At 41.4% G+C, this 23,180-nt stretch overlaps 1 protein-coding gene across 11 annotated transcripts in view; it reads left to right on the forward strand.

Moving 5' to 3' along the window:
- Positions 1-13,521, forward strand: part of LOC125700310 (protocadherin alpha-C2-like) — a 168,839-nt gene extending 155,318 nt beyond the window's left edge. For 10 of the 11 annotated variants that reach the window (XM_048960818.1, XM_048960817.1, XM_048960819.1 and 7 more), the window contains one exon: positions 11,741-13,521. In XM_048960818.1, coding sequence (XP_048816775.1) covers positions 11,741-12,051 — 311 coding nt within the window. In that variant the 3' untranslated portion in view covers positions 12,052-13,521. The remainder of the gene's footprint in view (positions 1-11,740) is intronic. The other variant, XM_048960822.1, reaches the window with a different exon arrangement.
- The last annotated feature ends 9,659 nt before the right edge of the window (positions 13,522-23,180 follow it).

Consider the following 23,180-nt stretch of genomic DNA (forward strand, 5'->3'; position numbering starts at 1 on the left):
TAGATATGTTTACCTTATGCAAGGATTACAATGATAAGCAGCAAATCAGAATTTATGCAGGGAATTGGTCAAAGGATGCACTGCCATCGTTGCTTTGCTCTCTGACAGAGAAGTGCCTCGCACAGCCCCAGTTTGCTGCTCAGGGAACCAGCTGTACATCCACATGTGTGTACATACACACAATTTCAATAGGAAATGTTTAAAAGCATTTTTAAAAGATTCTCCATGTAGATTCTACCAGATGTTAATTTGAAATTCCTTTCCATGGGAGGGATTCAGAAATGCCACCTTTTAACCTCCATAACTATTAAGAGCTTTTAAATGTCTTTTTTTTTTTGTTAGCCTGTCCCTGTTATGTGAACATGTGACACATTGCCTGGAATGAGAGTCACTGTGCTATCAATCTAGGTACAGTTTGTGTTCAGTTTCCTCCCTGCCATCAGTTTTAAAAGAATCACAGCTCTAAGAAATATGAATTTTCTGAAATGTGATCAGGACAAGGCTTTTTTCGAAGCCAGCTTTCATTAAGCAATAATATAGAAATCAAATTCATTTTCCTCACTTTGCTCTCAGACATCCACTGCACAGCCATTGCACTTAATTGGTAATTATTCATTTCCCAGATTTCATTCCCAGGTTCATTTCGAGCCACTTCTTCCATTTTTAACATTTCCTTCAGACAAGTGAAATGCCAGGTGTGTTACACAAAAAACCTTTCTGATAACAACTGCTAACACTGTTTTCTAGAGAGTTCATTAGCAAATGAACAATTCATTAGTACAATGTGAGGAGATAAAAATAGAGCTGATTCATCCTTGTTTTCACGTACTACATTTCTATTGGCTTTTCTGTAGGAGCAGAAGCCTGATCCATATCTCCAGTTGTTCCATTGAGGGAACAATTCTTGGCTTAAAGCACGAGTGGGGCTGTACAATTAAAATCTGAACAATTAAAGTACAAAGTGGACCATTTGTTAACTGGGATTGCTAGGGCTCTATTATGAAAAGGTTGCAGGAGTGAAACATTGGGTGATGGTTCCACTCATTATATATTCTATGTTCTTATATTCTATGTTCTTACTTAGTTTTGGCACATACTTAATAATTATTTACAGTGTGTGAGGCATCCAAGATGTTATTTACCATCTGATGAATATTTGAGCAAGTGTTATGCTGGAGACAGTGACAGAAGGGATCAGCAACTTTCCTTAAAATCACTGCTGCAATGCATTGCTTTCCAGTTCAAGCAACTGCCAACTTTGATCTCATCTTTACTTTAAAAACCATATCTTAATGTTCTATAATTGGGCATTATTTCCCCCTCAAGTAATCTTCATTAAATTTGTTTTGTTCCTGCATTATATGGCCTTTACAGCACATTACCTAGCAGTCTGTGATTTCAGTGGAGACCAAGTAGAATAAAGCACTGGACAAATCAGGAGCTTTGTAAATGTATTTACATTGGCTGTCAACAGACAGCTAGAGCAGGACTGCAGTCTGATCTGCAAAATTCAGCAGTATGTATTTATTGATGAAAAATGTTCATCACGTGGCTCAAGCAGTTACTGTCTTCTCAATGAAGAGAGGACACCTTCAGCTGCAGGGCAGTGCAAACAGGTAGGAGGCTTAAAGCCATGCTGTGGCAGATCCAGTTCCCAGGCAGTCAGTTTGGTTCATTTCATCAGTACCAAAAGAATCTTCTCGAAAGGCTCAAAGGCACAGAAAGGCCATAAATGATCATAATATCTGCATTTTCTTACAGCCCAAGAAAAAGTCCTCAAACTTTGAGCCTTGCTTCTCCTTGAAAGAGCCAGGCAGAAGGAGAATGAATGTGTGGAGTCTGCACAGGGTCACCTCCATCTTCTCCGTGGAGAATGTTTAAAGGGTTTTGAAAAATAGAGAAATTATATAGCATGCATATCCGGGAGGCTTATCATATTGTATTAGCAGTTAACCATCACATTTAATTAAGGCTTCTTTGTAGCTGATGTGAAATAATATTAGCTCTATTCACCCCGTATCAGGAAAAAAGAATAATAATGAGATGTGATCCTAACAGAGATGTTAGGAAGCTATTAATGTGAGATACATATTGGGGACAGGGAAGGATTGCTACAGCTGTCTGAGTTTGCTTTGAGGCCTGCAGCATCTTCGACTTCACGGACAGGATGGGAGCTGTGAGAGTAGCACACTTCTGCAAGAGCAGGTTGCTGACTGCTTCATTAACTGGCTTTCAGAGAGGATAAAGTTTGCAGATGCTCAGTGATACTCAATAGGAGTAGGTCAGCTAAAGGTTTTCTTAGGCCTAGATGGATTTTATGCACTTGTGTGGTGTGGTTTGCTTTTGAAATGATGAAATCCCTTGAGAATAAAACAAATAGCAATAGCACCCTTTCTTCCCTTTGTGATCCAGATAGAGAAATGGGCAATTTTAATCCAGAAAATACTGGTACAATTATTCTTTTATTTATGATGAGAGCTGCAGGGAGTGCAGAGTGCCAAGCCACCTCCAGCCTCCGAGGGACAAGGCACTGCACTGCCTATGCTCTGAAGCTTTGTGTGGTTTCTGAAAGGCATTTCCAAGGAGAAAGCTTCCCACTGCAGTGCTCCATCCCTGGCATTACAGTGGTTTGGGCTGTTGGGGTGGGGACCAGATCCAAGAGGAATGGTTGAGGTCTATAGGCTGAACACAGGTGCTGAGAAAAAAATTATCTTCTAAGAGCATTTTTTAGGTGTCTGACTCATTACTATGCAATCCTTTCCAAGTGGTGAATCTCACACATTCATTCGTGTTTAAAATAGATTCCTCTAAAAGCACTGAAATAAACGTGTCCCTTTTCCCTCTCACTATTGCTTCAATCATCCAATTACTTGGTTAAAATTGGGTTCTGCTTCAAAAGGCTAAAGCTGATGTTGCAGGTTTCCATAGTAACTGCCTTTCTGTAAATTGTGCTCTGTTAAAAAATGGGGATTCTCTTTTCTCTACCAGCACTGGGCTTTGGCAGCCCTGCTGCTCTCTGTCCTCCTCCTGTACCAATGGTGACGTGGACAGCTGAAGTCAGTCTGTGATTTTTATGGCTCTAAAGACTGATAAATGTGGGGAGGAATTGGAATGGGCTGAATGGGCTGAATGACGAGGTGACTCCTCGTCACCGTGCTGCAGGTACAGCGTTGCACTTGGGGGCACAGCTTAGTGGTATGGTGGTATTGGGTTGATGATTGGACTAGGTGATGTCAGTGGTCTTTCCAGCCCTAACGATTCTATGATTTTGTGGTTCTGTTTGAGGAGACTGAATTTAGTGGGTAGTGTTCACTCCCTAAGGTAAACATGAATAAAAACATACCAGTCCTGTCTCCACAAGATCAAGTGCTAGCAGAATATTAAATCCTACCTTCAGCTAATCTGGAATCCCCTGATTTGAAATTTTCCTTCTTTGGGGAATTGGTCACAAGGAGCCAGCAAGGCAGGGCGAAGGCAGAAGGTGGCTGTGGATCCATGCAGCTGATGCTGCCATCACCCCATAGAAGCAGAGTGGCCTCCAGTGGCAGGAGGTGACTGTATAGACAGTGCATCTGTGCTCTTGGCTGCAGTTCAAGAGCTCATTGAGCAGGCAGAGGGAAAGAGAGGGTGTCTGCAGAATGCTGTTATGTGCTGCAGCACCAGCCAGCAAATGCTTCCTCCTTTTCACCTTCACAGCAGGATTTATGGTGCTCTGTGAGCCTGTTGTCTTGCACATTAAATTGCTTGTGTGTAAGAGTGAATTTATTTAAATCTGACAGAAAGCAGTAACCATTCTGGCTTCCCGTAATGCAGAATAGCCAGTGCACAGATCTCTTCCTGCTGTTCAGAGCTTTTTCTTCCTAAATGACTTTTGCTGTCTTCGCAATATTTAATGTCTCTAAATAACAGAGCCACTATGCCTCTACTGCTGCAAGATGCTACCTCCATCCTGGTCACATCCAGGTTGAGATTTGAGCCACAGGTCAGACATCCCAGTCTGTAAACATCTGTCTCAAAATCCAAATTTTTTTTTGCATCTGTTGCCCAGAAGTCCTAAAAGCAGCCCTCAGCAGAGGCCTGAGGAATGGTTTGCTGCTCCGGTAGCTGAGTGCAGGCTGTATAAGGAGGCTGTAGAGTGCTACATTTTGCCTGACAGCAAAGAAAAGCTGTGAATCCATGTGGATGGGATCTCATGGGGTGTCCCACATTTCTGTAGACCATCTGGAACTCCACCAATGAGCTTCACCATCTTTTCATTTGTGTTCACCTAAGGTGACATCTTCCACAGTAGAGGTTCAGTCTTCCTTTGCCAAACTCGCCCTATGCTGGTTCTCCATTGATTTATAATGTAGGACAGAGAGGGGAAGGTCTTTTAAAGAATGTTGCACTTCCTTCTGCAGAGCACTTCTCTTGTGAAGAAAGACTGAGGGAGCTGGGGTAGGTAATAGGAAGAAATTCTTTGCTGTGAAGCCCTGGCACTGCTGCCCAGAGTGCTCTGGGTGCTCCATCCCTCAAAGTGCCCAAGGCCATGGATGGGCCCTGGGCAGCCTGAGCTGGGGAAGGGAGTTGGAACTGGATGATCTATAAGGTCTCTTCCAACCCAAACCCACTGTATGATTCTATGAAAAATGAGCACTATGACCCATAAACACAGTGAAATGCCAAAACAAAAATTCATCTACTGTAGATTGCAGGTGTCATCTGCCCCTAAAATCCTATCCATGCTTCACAGACATTCGTACAGCATTAGAAGGATATTACCCAAAAAGGGTGATGTTTTCATGAGAGGAAAAGCCTCTTTTACTGATAAGAGAGCAAGCGGAGCTTGGGGCTGCTCTGTGTGTTATGCCATGGCTGTAAGCAAATCAATGTTTGCTTGCATGCTTCCTGGAACATACAGGCAGGGCTATTTGGTATCAGGGACAATTGCTGTAATGTACAGTGATGTAAGGTTGCTGTCTTATAATGAGATGTGTAACCTTTATTTAAATGGTCAGCATGGATAGCAACCTGAGATGGAGCTGGGAGTGACCTTGTGCCCACCCCGTGCAGCTGGATGTCAGAGCAGCAGGGGGTTACAGATCTCCCACAGCATATGTGCTATAATTACCCCGCTTCACGTTACTGCCTTGAAATCCCAGCAATGGATTAAATCTACAGGCCCCTCCCTGGGGAAAATATCTCCTTTTGTTCATTCCTCCTGTGTGAGTCATTAGTGCAAGACAGGTCACACGGATGGAGGGGCAGAGCTCAAGAGTTATTTGCTTTTCCTTTAAGATTCCAAACTGGCACAGTCCTTAGGGATGGCTGGGACTTTTTGTCAAAATTGTAGTTAAAATGGTTCACCTTTGTTCTGGATGAATCATGTCTCTACTTTTCAGCTCGCTATATATCACTTTATCATGAATTCTTGCTTGCTCTGCGTTGATGGCATTTTTTGTTGTTTTTGTTATTTCTCCCCTAAAAAAAAAAAAAAAAGATTAAATGGGCATTTTAATCCCAAAAAGGCTTAGGGATGATCAGTGAAGACAGAATGTCTGCAGAGATCCTGCGAATGACACAGGGAGGGTTTTTTCAGTGCACAGTGTTTGCATTTGGTGTGCTGTTCCAGAATCAGTGCGGGATGTCAGGCTCTTTAGAGCAGTGAATATTCATTAAGCCTGCCAGAGGCAGAAGCTGCAGTCGGTGCAGCCTCCGCAGAGGAGGCAGGGAGGGGAGAAATCAGGTTAATGACTAGCTTTCTCTGCAATTTGCTTCCTGCTTATTGCCTGATCTCCATTTTAAATAAATTCATTTAATTAATGTTGGTTGCCACTTTGACCCGGGGACAGAAGGGTCTGTGATTAATGATGGGCGATTCCTTGACTCACAGCGGCTTTAGTTGGTGTGTTCTGGTGGTTAGGAAAAGAAAAATTCAAGAAGATTTCTTTTTAATTTAAGAACGATTGATGATTTGACTGAAAGCTTTTATCTAAAGCATATCCTGGGTCTGTGAACTACTAAAATTTTAAAGGCAGGGACAAAGCAGTGAACAGAAAGCAAGCTGCTGTCTTGGCTGAGGATGTCACACAGAAATGTCTCTGCAGAGAGGCAGAGCTGCATAGAAATGCTTTCCTCTCCTCCCCCCGAGCAGAGCACATCTGTTCTAGCATGGATTCTCCTTCTGACAAAGGTTCTTAAAGAAAGCAGCAGAGGCAGAGGAGGTAGTGCTGATCTACATGATGCTCAGGATATACGGGCAGCTCGCGATATGGGGAGCGAGCACCACCTGTTCCTAGTAAACAGCAGATTGGAGCTGTGGGGCTATGCAGGGGCAGAAAGAAAACATGTGCACCAAAAAGGAGAGAAAAATATCAGTGAGATAAAAATTGCAGTCTCTATCCAGGCTTGATGGGTTACTAATGGGAGGACTGAGAGATTCCATGTCCTGTAAGCAGGCACCTGCCCCTACAGTTAGAGTATGTCTTCATGTCAGGCTGACTGTACCCATCTTTCAGTATTTTGACTTTGTTCCACTTATGTATCAGCTCAGCTGGTTTTACAAACTGATGAACAGCAACCCTTCAATTGAGTGAATTTGCAAAAACTGCATTTGGAAGGACAGCACCATAACATTTCAGTGACAGATCCGTACTTTGGAATTTTGCATCACAGGATCACCTAAATTATACCTGTGTTATTGCTGTCATACCTAAGAGGCTCTTTCAAGGGTGGAAATGGGGCCACCATCACAACATGGCTGCACTTTCTCAGGCATTTCTCTACAGAAGATACCAATGCCTGCAGAAGTGAAAATCCCATGGAGGGATTAGGGCTCAGAAAGAGGTTTCATTTTGCAAATAGTTGCTCAGGATTTTTGTGGCTGTCCTTGTTAAACAGATTAGATTTCAACTTTTTTTTTTTTTTTTTTAAGTACTTTGGCACGGCTATTAGTACAGCATCCTCTGAGTCATACTGCTGCTTAGCTTGGCTTCTGAGCATGGATTTCATCTCATTTCTTAGTGGCCATCCAGAAGCCAGCTTTCTAGTTTGTACTGGCTCACCAGGGTTTATCCATAGTTAAGGAAGCAAAGGTAAGACGGCTCTAGTAGAGAGAAGAGAGGAGTGAGGAGAATCCACTTCATCTAAAATACTTGTTAAAGTTGGGTTGAATTGCCTTCCTAGGATGCTTGTCTCCTTGGTGAAAAATAGATTGGGTACCTGCTATTTTGGTGGGTATTTTGGTTAGGAAGGAGAAACCTCACTCAGTGATCACATCTAAGAGAAAAATAAAAGGAGGGGGAAAAAGGGCAAATAATAATGAAAAAATAGAGGCTTAGAGTTTAGGTCCTGTCCTTTGCAAATCTTGTGCCCAGTACAAGATGGGCCAACATTTTGGGACTATGGAGTCTGTATCATCAGCATGATGCTCTGTCTAGTGCTTTCAGAGCTATTAGGTTTTGATGAACAAGTGCTTATTGACTGTGATTAGTATGGTTGTAAAGTCCTGTAAGAGGTGGAGGGCTACAGCATGTGATGTGTAGTGCCTCTGGAAGAGAAAAAGGTAGCTAAACACCATAGCAAATGGTTCAAACTTTCAGCCGTGTGATTTTAGGATCTAGGTTTTCTTTTGCACCCAAATCTGCCCAGTGCATTTCAGGTAAAAGTTACTGGCCTGAAAAATAGGTATTCAGAAAGGCAACGTAAAAGTCCTTTCTTCCCAACTAAATACACGAACTACTCGACTGCAAAGCCTCAGTGGTTGTGTGTTCCATTTAAAGTCCACTGAGACAGTTGTATTTTGAGACCACGAAGAAATGGAAGGGGTGAAAAGTTCATTTTCCCTTTTAGCATGCAGACACACGGGCGAGAGAGCATCAAGAGCTGCAGGTGCAACCTAGATTCTGACTTCTGCTGCGTGCGCACATTTTAAAAATGATTTGATCTTTCTGTATGAAGGCTGCCATATTCCTGGAGAATAAGTCAAAGAGGAGAGGGAACAGTCTCCAAAGTTATACCAGGAAATGGGCAGGGTGTGCACTCCTATGTATGCACTATGCCTAAAGAAAACCGGCCAGCCACCTATGTAGCTCTTGGAAGAGAAGTTTGATGTTTCAGTTGAACTGGTATAAACGTAGCTGAGGGATTTGCTTTATTTAGATGTTCCTCTAAGTTTACCAAACAACTTGAAGGCATTTAACAAGACCCAGCAAGCATGAAAGAGAAGCGCAACTAATCCCATTAAACGTAAAATAGCACATAAGTGGAAAATGTTTGTTGTTAAATTCCTGCTGATAAGAAACAGAAGAGATGTTTGAGGGAGCTTTGAAAACTCAGTGGTACGTGACATTTATCCTTGATCTGAAATGGCTAAACATGCAATGCTCCTAGGATGGCTGAACTGTGACCTTCCAGCCTGCCAGTCCAAATGCAAACACATTACCTGGTAAATCAGGCAGAAGTGAAATTTCCCGAGGAGGCTGTGGAAGCCCCTCTCCTAGGAAACGAAGGCTATTAACTCATTACATTCTGCCCATCTCAGTCTTTTTGCATGTAAGCTCTCCACACAGCTGCAGGGATAATTGGTTTCCTTTGGCTTAGCGAGAATTAAGGAATATAATTAATATGCTTAGTTTGTATGGCAACAAACATTGAAGGTCTGGGGGGGGGGGGGGGGGGGGAGGATGGAAATCACATAGAAATGCAGGCAAGCACCATAGTCTTTAGGTGAATAGAGATTGCAAGGTTGAAATGGTGGGCTCATTGTGTTTGGCTGCATGATGTCAGTTGGATTTGTGATATGTTTTACTGACTTCATCTGGTGAGTGGATTTGTCTGGGCAGAACCAGATTAAAGGGTCAGTATCCTGTTCTCAATCAGATTTCAGTAATGCAGGCGTGTACGTGCAGCCTGTTAGCCTGGAAAGAGCTTTCATTCAAGGAAAAAAAAGGTACTGCACTGCAAGGGTACCCTCTGTTCTTAAAGGCTCTTGCAAGTTTTCTTTATTACAAAAATGGGTAATACAGAGTCATTGCCTCGTTCCCTGTCTTCAGCCTAATACGGCCACATTGAAATGCCATGGCCAAATGTTAAAACAGTGAATGGCCACATGTTAAAAATAAGATGTGTTTTGGCTGTGCAGTAATGGCAGTGAGATCCGTTGAGTGGTGTTGTAACCTTACATGTCTCAAACCCATTTTTAGGCTGTTCACTGCTGCAGGGCCATCCCCAGCCAGAGCAAGAATGGTTCAGAAGTGGTTGGAGGTCACCTTCAGCTGTTTGTGGGTTGTTTTGTTTTATTTTGTTTTGTTTCTGCCAAGAACAGGAAAATAGCATTGGGTCTAGGCCAGAATTGTTTGGATTGAAGGCTGCACAGCCTTGTTGGGAAGGAGGACTTTATTTGTCAAACAGGGCTTAATTTATTGTGTACTCTGTGGAAGTTCACATTTTATATTGCTGAAAAGAGACAAATGATAAATAATTTGGAAATAGGCCAGAACACATTTCACATTTTCAATGCTCACATGTGTAATTTATTGCCTCAAAGAAACAAAAGCAATATGAAATGTACCTGACCAAAATATTCCATTAAGCAGAAATGAAAGCTGGTTCGTATTAATGTATTTAGTATGAAAGGGCTTCTTAGGACATTTCCATTACCAACAACAAGCATTAAAAATAAATCTGAAGCTGAGAGTTAAGGTCATAGGAAACATACAGAACAGCTTCAGCTCACCAAAACGGAATAGAAGAACTTCTGCATTAATAATATCTTAAAAAAAATAAATATATTTGAGACTCAAGAGATTAAATTAAGGTCACTGAAAGTACTTCAGCAGTTCCTGGAAAGAACATAAACTCAAAGTTAAAGCTGCTTCATCATCAGAGGCAGTCTGAGGGCAAAATGAAGAAGCTCTTCTAAATCTTGATCCAACATCATGTTGTAAAAGCAGCCGTATAAACTCTTTTAAAAAGATTCCCTGTGGTAAAACTGTTACACAGGTAAAGTCAGAGGCAATGCTGATGTGTACAGATTTCTCTGGCTCTGTAACGTGGACACACTGTGTAAGTATGAAAAAGGTGAAGAGGAATAATCTTGCCAAAAGTGTTTGTTTTGCTGCCAGGCAGGAAAGAAGCTGTCAGGCAGCAAAATGTGTCCCTTAGCTTTTGAATCAGGAAAGCCCTATGTATGCACACAACACATGTTCTACCTCACAACATAGAAAACTGTGTGAACACCATTACCATCCTTTCTTCCCCACTGGAGATCTTGGCCTGTTTAGCTGGGCAAATCCAATCCAGGATGCAGTGGAGAGACTTCGTGAGAACCACAAGATTAGCAGTGTTTGTGTGTTATTGCAAGAATTTGTGTGTGGCTATGAGTGTTACAAGCATAGCAGGTTAATATTGTGCTTTTAGGGTATAGATAAGAACATTTTTTCATCAGATCTGATGGCTTTAGGATCAATGCATAAGCACTGAGCTTTCACCTGACCAGAATCCCTCAAGTACTTAAAGGGATACACTGAAGTGAATATGTTGTCCCAACCCAATTTGGGAACTGTATAAACCACAAATACTCTTCAGAGTGTGAGAAGACACAAAACAGCAAGGTTTTAAGATTTTCCATCATGTGAGAGTATCTCATTACACTGGAAAATTGTCTTTGCTGAGGCAACGTGCATGAAGGTTCCCATCTTACTGGCTCACTCATGGCAAAACCATGGAAGGAAAATGAAGAACTTACATAGTGTGAGGCTAAATCTGGGGACAGAAGTTATATTTGCCTGTATAAAGTGTTGCAATCTACCATGTAGCAATGTTGATTCAAGAAAACTAGAGATGGTCACCAGGCTGATTTTTTTTCCCAGCCTTTATGTTGTGACATTGCAATAGGAAAAAAGGAACTTAGTAGTGAGGAGTTTCTCAATTTGAGGACTCACTGCAGTATTATTTCCTTCCAGACCATTTTTTGACAGCTCACCGCAAATTTGGCACTAGCCCTTTCTGATTTCCCCCTTCACATATAAATGAATAGGTTAGAAGAGCTTTCCATCTCTCAAGAGTCACCACATTTCCTGGCAGAAGAGCAGATGGGTAGAACCTCAGCTTGAGTAACTCAGTGAATATTTCTGAGGTCAGGTTCTACATCCTGATTGTAGGAGTCCTGTGTCACACCTGTCCAGGCAATCACTACACCCGTGTATTTTGCTCCAGGGCCCTGTCTGCTGATCATACTGCAATACATACATACCAACTCAATCCCTCTATTGAGAATTCTTAACACAACTGATAGGATGGTTTTCTGTGGTACTCAGCATGGGTGATGTGCATAAGTTTGACTCCCCCTGCCCTGGACACTCCTCTAACACTATCCCAAAAGATTTAGCACCTTCAAACAAACCCCTGTGCTGTGCAGCACTGATGCTTGGGTATCATGCTATACAAAACACCAGTGGGCTGTTTCACAACAATCTCTTATACTGAACACTTCAAATTCAGAAATAAAGAATACAGAGAGCAATGCTCTGGCACGACGGGGAATCCAAAGCACATGGAGCCAAGCGGTATGGGGGTCAATCTAGCACTGAACAGCTGGGACGTGGACTAGTCAGTAACACCCAGATAAGCAGCTAGACCACCAAGACTCAGCACAGGCATAGGCTAAAGCCACGAACTTCATTTATGAGGCTAAATACTCACTGAATCCTTGTATATCATGACGTTTTGAGCTCTTTTTGCTGTTTTTTTACTTTTTCAGAACCTGAGGCAGGAGAGGTGTCCCCCCCAGTGGGAGCTGGTGTGAACAGCAACAGCTGGACCTTTAAATTTGGACCCGGCAATTCGAAGCAAGGTGGTCCTGGTGAGTTGCCAGACAAATTCATTATCCCAGGATCTCCTGCAATCATCTCCATCCGGCAGGAGCCACCAAACAGCCAAATTGACAAAAGTGACTTCATAACCTTTGGCAAGAAGGAAGAGACCAAGAAAAAGAAGAAAAAGAAGAAGGGAAACAAGACTCAGGAGAAAAAAGAAAAGGGCAACAGCACCACTGAGAACAGTGACCAGTGAGGGGTTTATAATGAAAGAACCCCCTTAGCCAGTTTTTGTAATAATGGCAGATTTCTCCTATGTAGCAACTCCCAATTTCTTCCTCCTGTTAACAAATTTCCTGTACGTACAGACTTCAGAAAATCCGCAGGAAATTCATGGTGTCTGTCTAAATTGCTTAACAGGTTTTGTCTTGAAAAGCTTTATTAAGTCTGGTGTTAACTCTTTTTCTCCACTCTGGCTTGTTTTCAGAATCTAAAAAGCAGACACAAGTTTCCTTTCTCCTACGCCGAAAAGGAGAATCTTCACAGTACAGCCAGTGAGAGGTTGGACTCTCTGCACTGTGGTTCCTGTGCTCCTGTCTTGATGACACTTACAGGGCAGGTTTAAAAGTTTTAATATTGTGCACCCTCTATCTGATTGGAAATCTTTGTGTGCAGATGTCAGCTAGGTGATAAGAAACCAGGTTGTAAGATGCAAGAAGAGCTGGTAAATACGCAACAGAGGAAATACCTAACAAACTTACATGTTCAGAGATGTTCAGGCTGGGGAGGAAATGTCTGAAAGGTGACCAGACTTTTCAAACTTTGAGAAGTCACTGTGTGGGAATACTGAGTCATACACATGACGTATTGTACACACTCCTACAAAGAAAACCTCACATTTACAGCTCTTTAAGATACCATAAATGTTATCTTTTTACCAAGCAAGCCATTGGGAACTTGTCCCTGGGAGCCCTGCATTACCCCAGCAAGGCCCTAATGCTGTAGGGAGGGCTGGGCTGACATCCCGGTATGTGACTGACTGTGATGCTCTGTGTCCCTGTTGCCACTCTTTGATTATTTTGCACATTTTGTCTCTGAAAAGGTCAGAGTTTTTCCACGACACTTATGCAAAAAGAGAGAAAAAAGAAATGTTAACTATGCTGTTTGTTATCTGAGATATTTATTTATAAAGAAATATAGCTGTAAATGTTATAGAAATATGATGCCCTTTAACCCAAACAGAAGTCAATCTAGAGCCATTATAAATTAAAATTGCTGCTACTAAAGTGCTTTAGAAAAATTGCCTGAGACATCTGTATTATATCGGCCACTTGCCAATAACAGCTTTATTCTGTCGGGTCACTTGGGGGCTGCCTCTTGCATGTTATTAATGAATACATGAATTTAATTTTTTTGCATTAATCTGCACTTTGAATACACCTTTGCAAACAAACTGTCCTAATATGAAGAAGCAGAAGCGAACTCCTCACGCAAATGGATTTACTAACCTGCTAGTTCTGTGCAGTACCTTGGTGTTACCTCCTACACACCCCTTTTCTGACTTTAATTTTACTTTTTCTATGAGATTATGAATTTCTGACCCTATTAACACTTATTATGTAAAATTCAAGTACTGTATGTATGCTGTATGCTCTTATAAGAATCCTGAAATATTTATTCTGTGCTTGTGTATGTGAATGTCAATGCAACTATTATTAGAGTGGACTTTAAGCTTTACCGTTGAATGTAAATTCATGATTTCTTTTTTTGTACACTTGTGAAAAAGTGGAGTAGTGTTAATTTTTTAAGCCACTGTTGATTATCAGTTGTTCTTTTTTTTGTGTATGAAACACAAGTAAAATATCTTTCTTAAATCAAGCCATGCATGCATTCTGAGATTCATTGAAGCTAAAGCCCTGTGAATTACTAAACCTATAATTGGAGTGCTAAGTGTGATTGAAGATGCTGGTATAAAACCAATACATGTATTTTTAAAAAGAATAGAGCTGATGAGGGAATTCCATGGAGTTTTCTACATTACTGTACCTTCACAGAATAAAGCTCAAGTGTTGTACTAATTGGAACTGCGTAAGAAACTACAGAGCTCTCACATTGCTGCCAGTCGCTCTAATCTAGGATCAAAGAGAACAACTGGATTTCTTGAGACATGGCCTGGATGGTTGATGTTTCCAAACTGCTGACAGTTCAGAGCAGGTCAATTAGTATTCATTTGAGAAACCTGATGCAAGTCTTAAATCATCACAGAAGATAAAGCTCTAATAAAAGAATGAATCTCTCAAAGTGCAAACTGCCGAGAGCCTCATGTGGTCTATTCAGTTTTCCTTTGCTACCAGTCTTGTTTTACTGGCAATAAAAGCAATGCCACTTGATTCAATTTCAAAGTCTAGCCTAGAGGAACAAGCTTATGGTTTGGGGAGGGAATTGTTCTTTTCTTTGGCATCTGGACAAACTATTGCTTGCAGGTCACAATTAGGGTAATGCATTCAGCTGGGAGTTAGGGGTTACTGTTTGAATATCACACAAGAGAGGATCAGATGTGGCCAAGACCAACAAGAATCAAGAAATTAAAATCTGTTTTATCCTCCTACTGACAATAAAGTCAGGACACCAAAACTCATTAGCAAAGAACTTGCAATTCAGGAATATATTTTTTTTTACCACTTGATCAATTTACTTCTCTTAGAATTCATGTATTGCCTGTGAGCTTATTGTCACTGAGAAATTTGTTTGTATGAATACTAGATTGGTGGACAAAACCACGGGGCTTTTAAAATAATTAAAGCTGAGTTATGTTGCTTCCTAATTACATCTCATTGTTGAGGAGATGTTTTACACTGGCCTTCTGAAATACAATCTTGTGCCATTTCTTTCTACTCAGGATTTGGGTCATAGAACATCAGAGGCTGCGGTTCCAATTAAAATTTTCCAGTGATCTTACTAAGGGGAAGAACATAGAACTCAAAATACATTTCCCAAAATTCATACCTAAAAATCCACTCTGGAATTAATTGCAGTCAGCTTTGACATCCTTTAGGGTCATCTTTAATTTCTCCTTCCCCTCCATTCACTTGATTTGCTTCAAGGACTGCTTCCATTTTTGGAAAACGTCACTGTGTTGTTAATTGACTTTCTCCCCAAGAGAAATGTGAGTAAGCTACCTTTATAGACCAGTGCTTATTAGTACATGACGCAGTGACCACAATTGATACAATTCATGTTGGATAATCAAAACTTAGATACACCTATTCTGGGTCTTGGAGACCTCAAGGCTCCAATAAATACCATTTCCACCAGGAAACCTCATCTTATTATCTCCCTAATCAATGTGCAACATATTTAGGTACAATGAAGCTGGATTCTTCCAGTTTCTTTCCACCAAACACTTCATTTATAGCTTTCTGTTTGTCTAAAAATCACCTGTTCTCAAATTGTAATTGCATTCTTAAAATGTAAAGTCAATCACTGCCTTTCTTTTACACACTTGGCCCTGTTATCTTAGTGCAGGTTCTCACTAAGATTAACACCTTTGTGCAGTCTTTCTTCCTTTGTCCCATTCTCCCCTACCTGTAGTTTATGGATCCCATAAACTACAGGCATTCATGAAGATGTTCAATTATTAACCTCATTAGAGTCCCAAAGAAGGAATGGGTTCCTCACATTTGCTGCTGCTTAGTAATTTGAGAATTACTATTTGTTCCTTGACACAGATATCCTTTATAAGATGGTGCCATGAGTCCCACACTCTTAAAGCTCTTGTAAGTTTACAGAGTTAGGACTTAAATTTTGGCTACACTGAAGTCCTTTGGTTTCCTCCTCCAAATGTCTCTGAAGGAGAAATGAATAAACAGCATTTTGATATCATCACATAAAAGTTAATCTACACAAAGCAATTGGAAAGAACATGCAATGCAGTAACAAGTTGTGAGTATGAAGGGCATGATAAGGTATGTATTAGGCTCCTTGTGGTGCTTGAGCAAACGAGTGGCTGACAGTGCTCACACAACTGAACATGTTAAGAATATAAAGAACAGCTGTAACAAAAAAAAAAAAAAAACGTGCTGGGATAACGACCGTGTGTTGCTTAAGCACACATTAGAAAATCAATATCACTAACATATGAGTTGTTTCTTACATTAGCTTTTAGTATGAGGTTGCTGTGTTCTCTAGAGATTTTTCTCTATCACCTCCATTCCTCTCTAGTGAGTCCACAACACTCTCCTGCACTTGCAGATAGATATATATGCATATGCACACACATATGTACACACACATATATAACACATATAAAAATCCAAGTTCTGCTTATGTTGCTCTACAGGATATTGCCACACTGACTCTCAGCAGTAATGCTACTTAGGAAATCTCTGATTGAATCTAATTTTTCACAGTAATGTACTAGGGTGACATTACATACTTACTTCTGTCTCGTTCACATGCTTTTGCATGGCTTACAGAAATAATGAGAGGAGTCCTTCTGCATGCAGTAGCACATCATTGCTTCTGCCACACTGGAAGGAGGCGACTTTACCCTGCACCTTGGGTTTTCTTTTATATCCCAGCAGCATTTAATGCAATCACTCTGACACTGAGGTTTTAACATCAAAAGATAACAGAGATGTAGCAAAGTAGGTCTCTCATAACTTGTACAGCTTTTCAACTGTTAAAAATGTTTGCCTGTTAGTAGTGCCAACAATTACGACTACTGCATGAAGAAAGACAACGAGTCTTTCATCCACGTTTTAGAACTGAAGTCAAGGGCATATTATAAACCAAACATGGTAGACTTGAAAAGCATATTTCAAAACCAAGATCCTGATAAAGAGCTGGAAGCAGTAAACTGGTCTTCATACCAGGGACAGCAGCCATAAACCTGCTGTCACTTCCACCATTCAAGTCATTTGTCTGACAACATGAGCTGCATGGAAGAGGGAGGGTGGGGGTGAATGGGATATGGTGAAAAGACATCCCCACGCTGGGAAATATTACCCTACCATGATACCATTGCATTAAGACACATAAATCTTTGGATCACCTATTGAGCTTCTTGTTATATGAAGGGAAAAAGCCCCTGCTACCAGTGTGCTGTTCCAGCAGGACTGCCATCTGAATCGCCTACTTGGTAGGAGATGTGAGACCTTCAAGGGCTGTCCTGTGAGCTCATCAATGGTACTGCAGTGAAGCACTGGGATAGGTAACAGTACAGCCAGCCCTAGCAGCCTTCTTCCATTTTCTGGTGGTATTGATGGAAGCTTCAGATGTTTTGGGCAAGATTTGGCACCAAAGATGTTCTTGCTCATTAATTACTGAAAGCCTGACAAGAAATACCAGTTATTACAACACATTGGCCTCAGCCACCCTAGACCTGCATTAGTTTTGTGGTAAATACTTCTTTTCTGGGACTCAAATTCCACTCAGTGCAGCTTCAGTGTAAAAAAAATGTGTGTGTTGATGGGGGGAGAACCAGATTGAAAGCTTACATAGATGTGACACCGTGCCCAATTAAAATCCTGTTGTATCAGAAACCTATGTTAAGAGGATACGTATCACTCTCTCCCTTGTAGAAGTTTCATCAGAGTTTAAAGAACAGGAAGTTACTGATATGACTGAATTAAAGCTGTCTCCAAGCATCACAAAATCTACCTTGATCTTTCCAAAATGACATCAAGCAGATGCAATATAAACATAATCCTGAAGATAAGCTGTGTCTTCCTCTGAAGGATGGCTGTACTGAGCACTGGAAGGAGCAGCATCCCCCTCTCTTAGTGACAAAGAGGCACGAAAGTGCAAAACTCATTTGGTTTTATCCTCAGACTCACAAGGGGAGGCTTTGGATGGTCATGTAGAGTCAGATTCTGGCCAGCAGCACAAGCAGAGAGTGGGAAGTATCAGACATTTATCAGCAAGGAGATGCAGGGGAGTTGTTCAGATGAAATCTTCCACATTAGAAGATAGCAGGGACAGGTCAACCCAGGGCACTAAATGCACTTGCTGTCACAGAGAGGCTGCTCTGCCTATAGATCTTGCTAATGGCCCCCTGGGTCAAGCAACCTTTCACAAATGGACAGCCTATGCCATCTGCAAAGCTGTCCAATACACTGGCTGATGGCAGAACTGCTGGCCTGTGAGCTACATTGCTACAGTTTTCTGTAGTCAAGAAAAATAATAATAATAATTGAAACTCCCATCAAGGATCTTTACTTAATTCCTTATGTGACTGCTGGGCTCCTCCTGTGAATCTGCAAAGCCAAACTGTATAGGTGCTGGCATTCCTTAATGTGCACACAGCTAATGCAAAACAGCCTGGAAGTAACAGGTTATTGCAGTTGCCAAAGCCTTCATGATCCAATCAATATTGATGGTGCAGTTATTTTTGCATCGATTAACTTATGAAGTGAAACCCCTACAGCAATAGAGCTCATGGTGAAACATTTGGTGCTACAGTGTCTGCCAGAATTATACAGCTGTAAAAAATAATAAATAGGTTACCAGATAAAAAGAAAGTTCAAGCATGTGCAGCCCAGTTGTACTCTGTGCTGTGCACACTGACAGGTCTGCTGCACAGCCCTTAGACTCTGGAGAAGAGTTGTACTAACTCTTGTCCCACTCCAGCAGGGAGATACATGCTAACATTCCCTGCACAGAGAGGCTTCTGCCTATGCTCCCATATGTGCATGCCACCATACATCTCTGTATTGTTGACTATAGATACCAATGGGCTTTGGGTTGCTGGTACCAGCTCTGAGCAAAGACATTTGACTGGCTGCAAAAATCCATACGTGCTGCCTGCCAATCAATGGTGGGTTTACGGTGGGGAGCAGCCCAGATGCCCTGATGCTCACTTACCCACAGGACAAGTGCTGGAGCCTGCCCTGGGAGCTTTCTGCTCCCCTCTCCATCCCTTCCAAGCTCTCACTGCTCCTATGCAGGCTTCCAGATCTAGTAGTGAAAACTGTTTTGAAAAGTGTACCTTATTTTCTGGGAAAAAGTTTTCAGCCATTTTTATAGGTGTGAGGAGCAAGGAACAGTATAGAGTGAGAAAACAAGCGTACCTCATCTCTATCAACCATGTGTCTCCATCCTTTCCTGGTATGCATTGCCAGAACTTAGACACCCAAAGACAAACCTAGATGACATTTGAAGCACAAGCACCCAATGAAACTGGCTCATTTACAAGCCCAAATCTTTTTTGTACATGGCAGTTACACACATGATACCTGTAGTCAGAGGGAAAAAATTCATGCAAGATCAGGTTTTGGAAGTATCAAAATAAATGTGTTGTTCTCCACACCTTACAAAAGCAGCTTGGGTTAGTTTGTATAGCTGACCTCTATGCCTTATTTTCCATCCCAGTAGTATGTACCACCTGTATGTTTTTCCTTAAATAATGTAATATTTTCTTCAGTGTTTACATTTTGACAGCACTTAGGGAAGAAGAAACCACATAAAGTCTCATAAAGATCGTTTTGGGATTTAAGATTCTTGTGCTTATATTTCCTTGCTGCATTTTGTCTGTTGTAAAGGATTTAATACTTTATGGCTTTATTAGATATGATTGGTGTTGTGTAAGACTAAGGCACACAAATCAACAATTTTCAGCACATTTTCTTTATAAATGAAGTTGATGATCCATTAAAAAAAAAAATCTACTCTGCTCATCTGACAAGATCTAATTTCCATAAAACCACAGCTGTATTCTTTCCTATTTACACGCAATACCAGTCTTCCCCTAATGTTTCATGGCACTAATTTCCGGCCCCCTACCCCTGAACTTGGCTCATTCCATTCGGCCTCTTTCTCTGGTCTCTCTCCAGGGTTCTGGGAGGTTTGAAAATTGTCTTGGAAGGGCTCTGAGCCCATTCTTGTATTGCTCTCCAATAAAAATGTCTGTCTTACCTGCCAACAACTCCAGTTCGATTAACAAGCAGATATATATAGACATGTTAACTCATTCCCAGCTGTTGCTCTTTATATGTTTGACTATAACCTTTATCACAGAGGGAATTTATTTTGTAATTAATATAGCAGAACAACCAGGTAAAGCTTCTAGGCAAACAGTTCAATAAAACAGCAGCAGTTAGTGAAAATCCAAAATCCAAACATGTTAAAATCCCATCTAGAAATGTTCCCATTTCTTAGAATCATTTTTGACAGACATTTATTAGTAACTTCTCATCTCCCTTCAAGGCTCTGCAGAATGAGGCTTTCTCAGGCTCTCAGAGCTCATTTCTTATCTCATAAACGATTGCCTTTATACTGACAGTGAGATGTTCTGAAGCTCTGATTCTAATGAAACATCTCAGTCAGGCCGCAAGGAAGTGTGACAGCCAATATAATGCCTCTGCCTTGTGCTGTTTGGTGGCTATAGGGAAATAGCACCGATCTCATAGTTAGGGCAATGGATGTACTGTTGTGAACTGAATCCTAAATCTCTCATTGAAGTATCTCAAGTCTCTTGTGGAGAATGCTAAGAAATTTGCATTAGTTTCCTTTTCAACTACTTGCATAATCAGGACAGCGCTTCTGAACTGTTTGCTGTAATATTAAATTACATACATGACATACTTTTTTCTTTTTCTGCTTTTTTTTTCTTTTTTCCTCAAGAGCTCTGATTGTCCCATTCACAGAAGATAGCCTTGTAGAAAATGATTAGAGAAGAACTGAAGCATTTGACACAGAAAAAGAAGTAGGAGTGAGTTGCAGATTAAATATCAAACTTCTCTGTAAACGTGAATAGAAATTAAAGACTTGAAAATATTTTGAACTGTGAATATTACATTTCATAATTTTCAGTTCTTCAAAAAGTGGCTCGGACAGGAAGCTTTGTACAGCCCCTTCTACATACAGACAAGCTGTCAAGAGTATCTTCTGTAGCACAGAACCAAGGGGAATAACAGAAATAAAATAGGAATGTTGATCACACAACAGATAAGTGGCATAAGCTCTTCCATCAGCCTCCAGTGTTTAAGAGAACAACGTAACATATGAAAGAAGCTGTACACTGTTTGCCTTTGGTGATATGTTTGGAAAATAATGCATTTTTTACATTACTATTCTCAGTGAATACTGAACACCTGCCACAGTCATAAAGAAGGGCATCTTCCTCAAATACACCCAGTCAGGTCTCTGTGGCCTATCAGTGCCTTGGTTTCTGTTAGTCATGATGGCTTGTTGTGAAAGCAGCTCAGAAAAGACATGTGCATGAACCTGAGACATTAATAGGCACCATTTCTCCTCCACAGAAGCAACGTTAATACCAAAGTGTCTGCGCAAGAACTTCTTTACAGTGAGGGTGACGGAGCACTGGAACAGGCTGCCCAGGGAGGTGGTGGACTCTCCTTCTTTGGAGATGTTCAAGACCTGCCTGGATGCCTACCTGTGCGACCTGCTGTAGGGAACTGCTTTGGCAGGGGGGTTGGACTCGATGAGCTCTGGAGGTCCCTTCCAACCCCTACAGTTCTGTGATTCTGTGATTCTGTGATTCTGTCTCTGCTGTGGTAGAGCCCACACCAAGTCCTACATAGAAGTAAGTGCAAGAGCAGCTGTAAAGGCATGCTGCTGTCAGAGAAACGGTACACAGGTGGAAATTCTCAGTAGCTGTTTGCTTAAGAAGTACAGGAATTTTGGAAAATACTTGGTAGACTCCCTGAATCATAGAATCACCAAGGTTGGAAAAGACCTACAAAACCATCCAAGCCCAGCCATCCACCTATCACCAGTAGTTCCCACTAAGCCATGTCCCTCAACACAGCATTGAAACATTCCTTAAACATCTCCAGGGTCAGTGACTCCACCACCTCCCTGGGCAGCCGTAACAATTATAAAGGTCAATGCAGTAGAATGGTGATACAAGAAGTGCAGTGACAAAGGGACCAGCGCAATAGGAAGGTGTTTAAAAAGATAATAATGAAGTACTCACCCTTCTCTGAAGATCTAGACTCTCAATAGAAACTACACAAGGGAGGGATCTCCACCCAGAGCCCCCTCCCCAGTGGCAGTCAGCCCTTAAATGAGGTTTAAGAGAGTTGTACTTACACTCTATTCCTTCCTGTTACACAGCTGAATTGTCTTCGCCTGCTCTCAGGGCTGACCAGGTCTTTTCCCCAGGCACTCAATCAGTGGTTCAGACTGTGATTCAACAGTTCATACAGCAGCCTGTTCCAGCACCTGATCACTCTTCATATACACCTTCGTGGCACATTGTGTGGGAGATCCCATCTTGAACAATGAACCCCATGTTTTATTCACAATTAATGATTTTGTTGTTCAGAAGAGCTGATCTGGAAATTGAAAGCCACAGGAAGCAAAAGCATTGTTCAGTTATGCTGATTCCTTTGTTCCAGGTTACCAAGTTTGTTTCTTATTAACCCGGTTTCTGTATTTTGAAACTTTAAATTTTGAGCCTTTAATGCTTTATGTAATGAGCTTCTCACTCACGCCATTTCTTAAAAGATAATACATTGTTTTGCAGATGATTTTATCGTTTAAAAGGCAGCTGAGCTTCTTCTAATGCGCAGCTTAGTGTATTTCAGACCAGAAAAGGTTATTCCACATCAAACCTCAAGAATAGAGGAAGTGAAGAAAATGCTTTTAAAAAACGTGAAAGTAATTCGGCCACAAGAAGACGAAAGTTTTGGGACTTGAGAAACTAACAGCTCCACAAAAATACTTAATTATGATTCTGCTAGTGGAACTTATGATTCTGCAGCTCAAACATCGGTATGCATCCAAATCCACGAGAACAGCAAAGATTTGCTGACCACGCTTTCACTTCTCTAATGGGAACGTTCTGATATTTGCAATTCTGACCCTTTTATCCCAGCTTTCACTTTCAGCCCTGAACCCCCATCCCCAGGCTCTGGGACAAAGCTTTACCTCTGAAGCCAGAATGTCCCTGACCTCAGGGCACACCGAGTACCCGGTAGTTCTATCGGATTTGCAGCGGGATACCAAGTGGGTTAATTGGCTTTGCTTTTCCACCTCTCACCTCTTTGTAGCTTGAATCTAAAACTACCAAAGACCACATTGTAGGAGATAACAGCCATTTAAACACCTCATTGACATTACCCAATAATGGGCAGCACAAAGCCTAACAGGCAATCAGTGCTGCAGCATCACCGTCTAATCTCACTGCCTGATCAAAGCCTTCTCTTATCAACACGATCAGCTTAACGAGTCTCAATGCAAGCACACATTTACAGCTGGAGAAAGTAGTTGGGGAGATCTATGTTGTGTTAGAGAACTTGCTTGTTTGGTCTGGGACAGTGCTTTATTTTTCTTTTCTATTTGCTTTAGTGCTTTTAAAAGGACTTCTGCCCAGTAACAACAGCTGTTAGCTGCAGACCCATGGAGTAAATCTGTATGCAT

Source organism: Lagopus muta, chromosome 14, assembly GCF_023343835.1.
Source record: "Lagopus muta isolate bLagMut1 chromosome 14, bLagMut1 primary, whole genome shotgun sequence".
Classification (NCBI taxonomy): Eukaryota; Metazoa; Chordata; class Aves; order Galliformes; family Phasianidae; genus Lagopus; species Lagopus muta.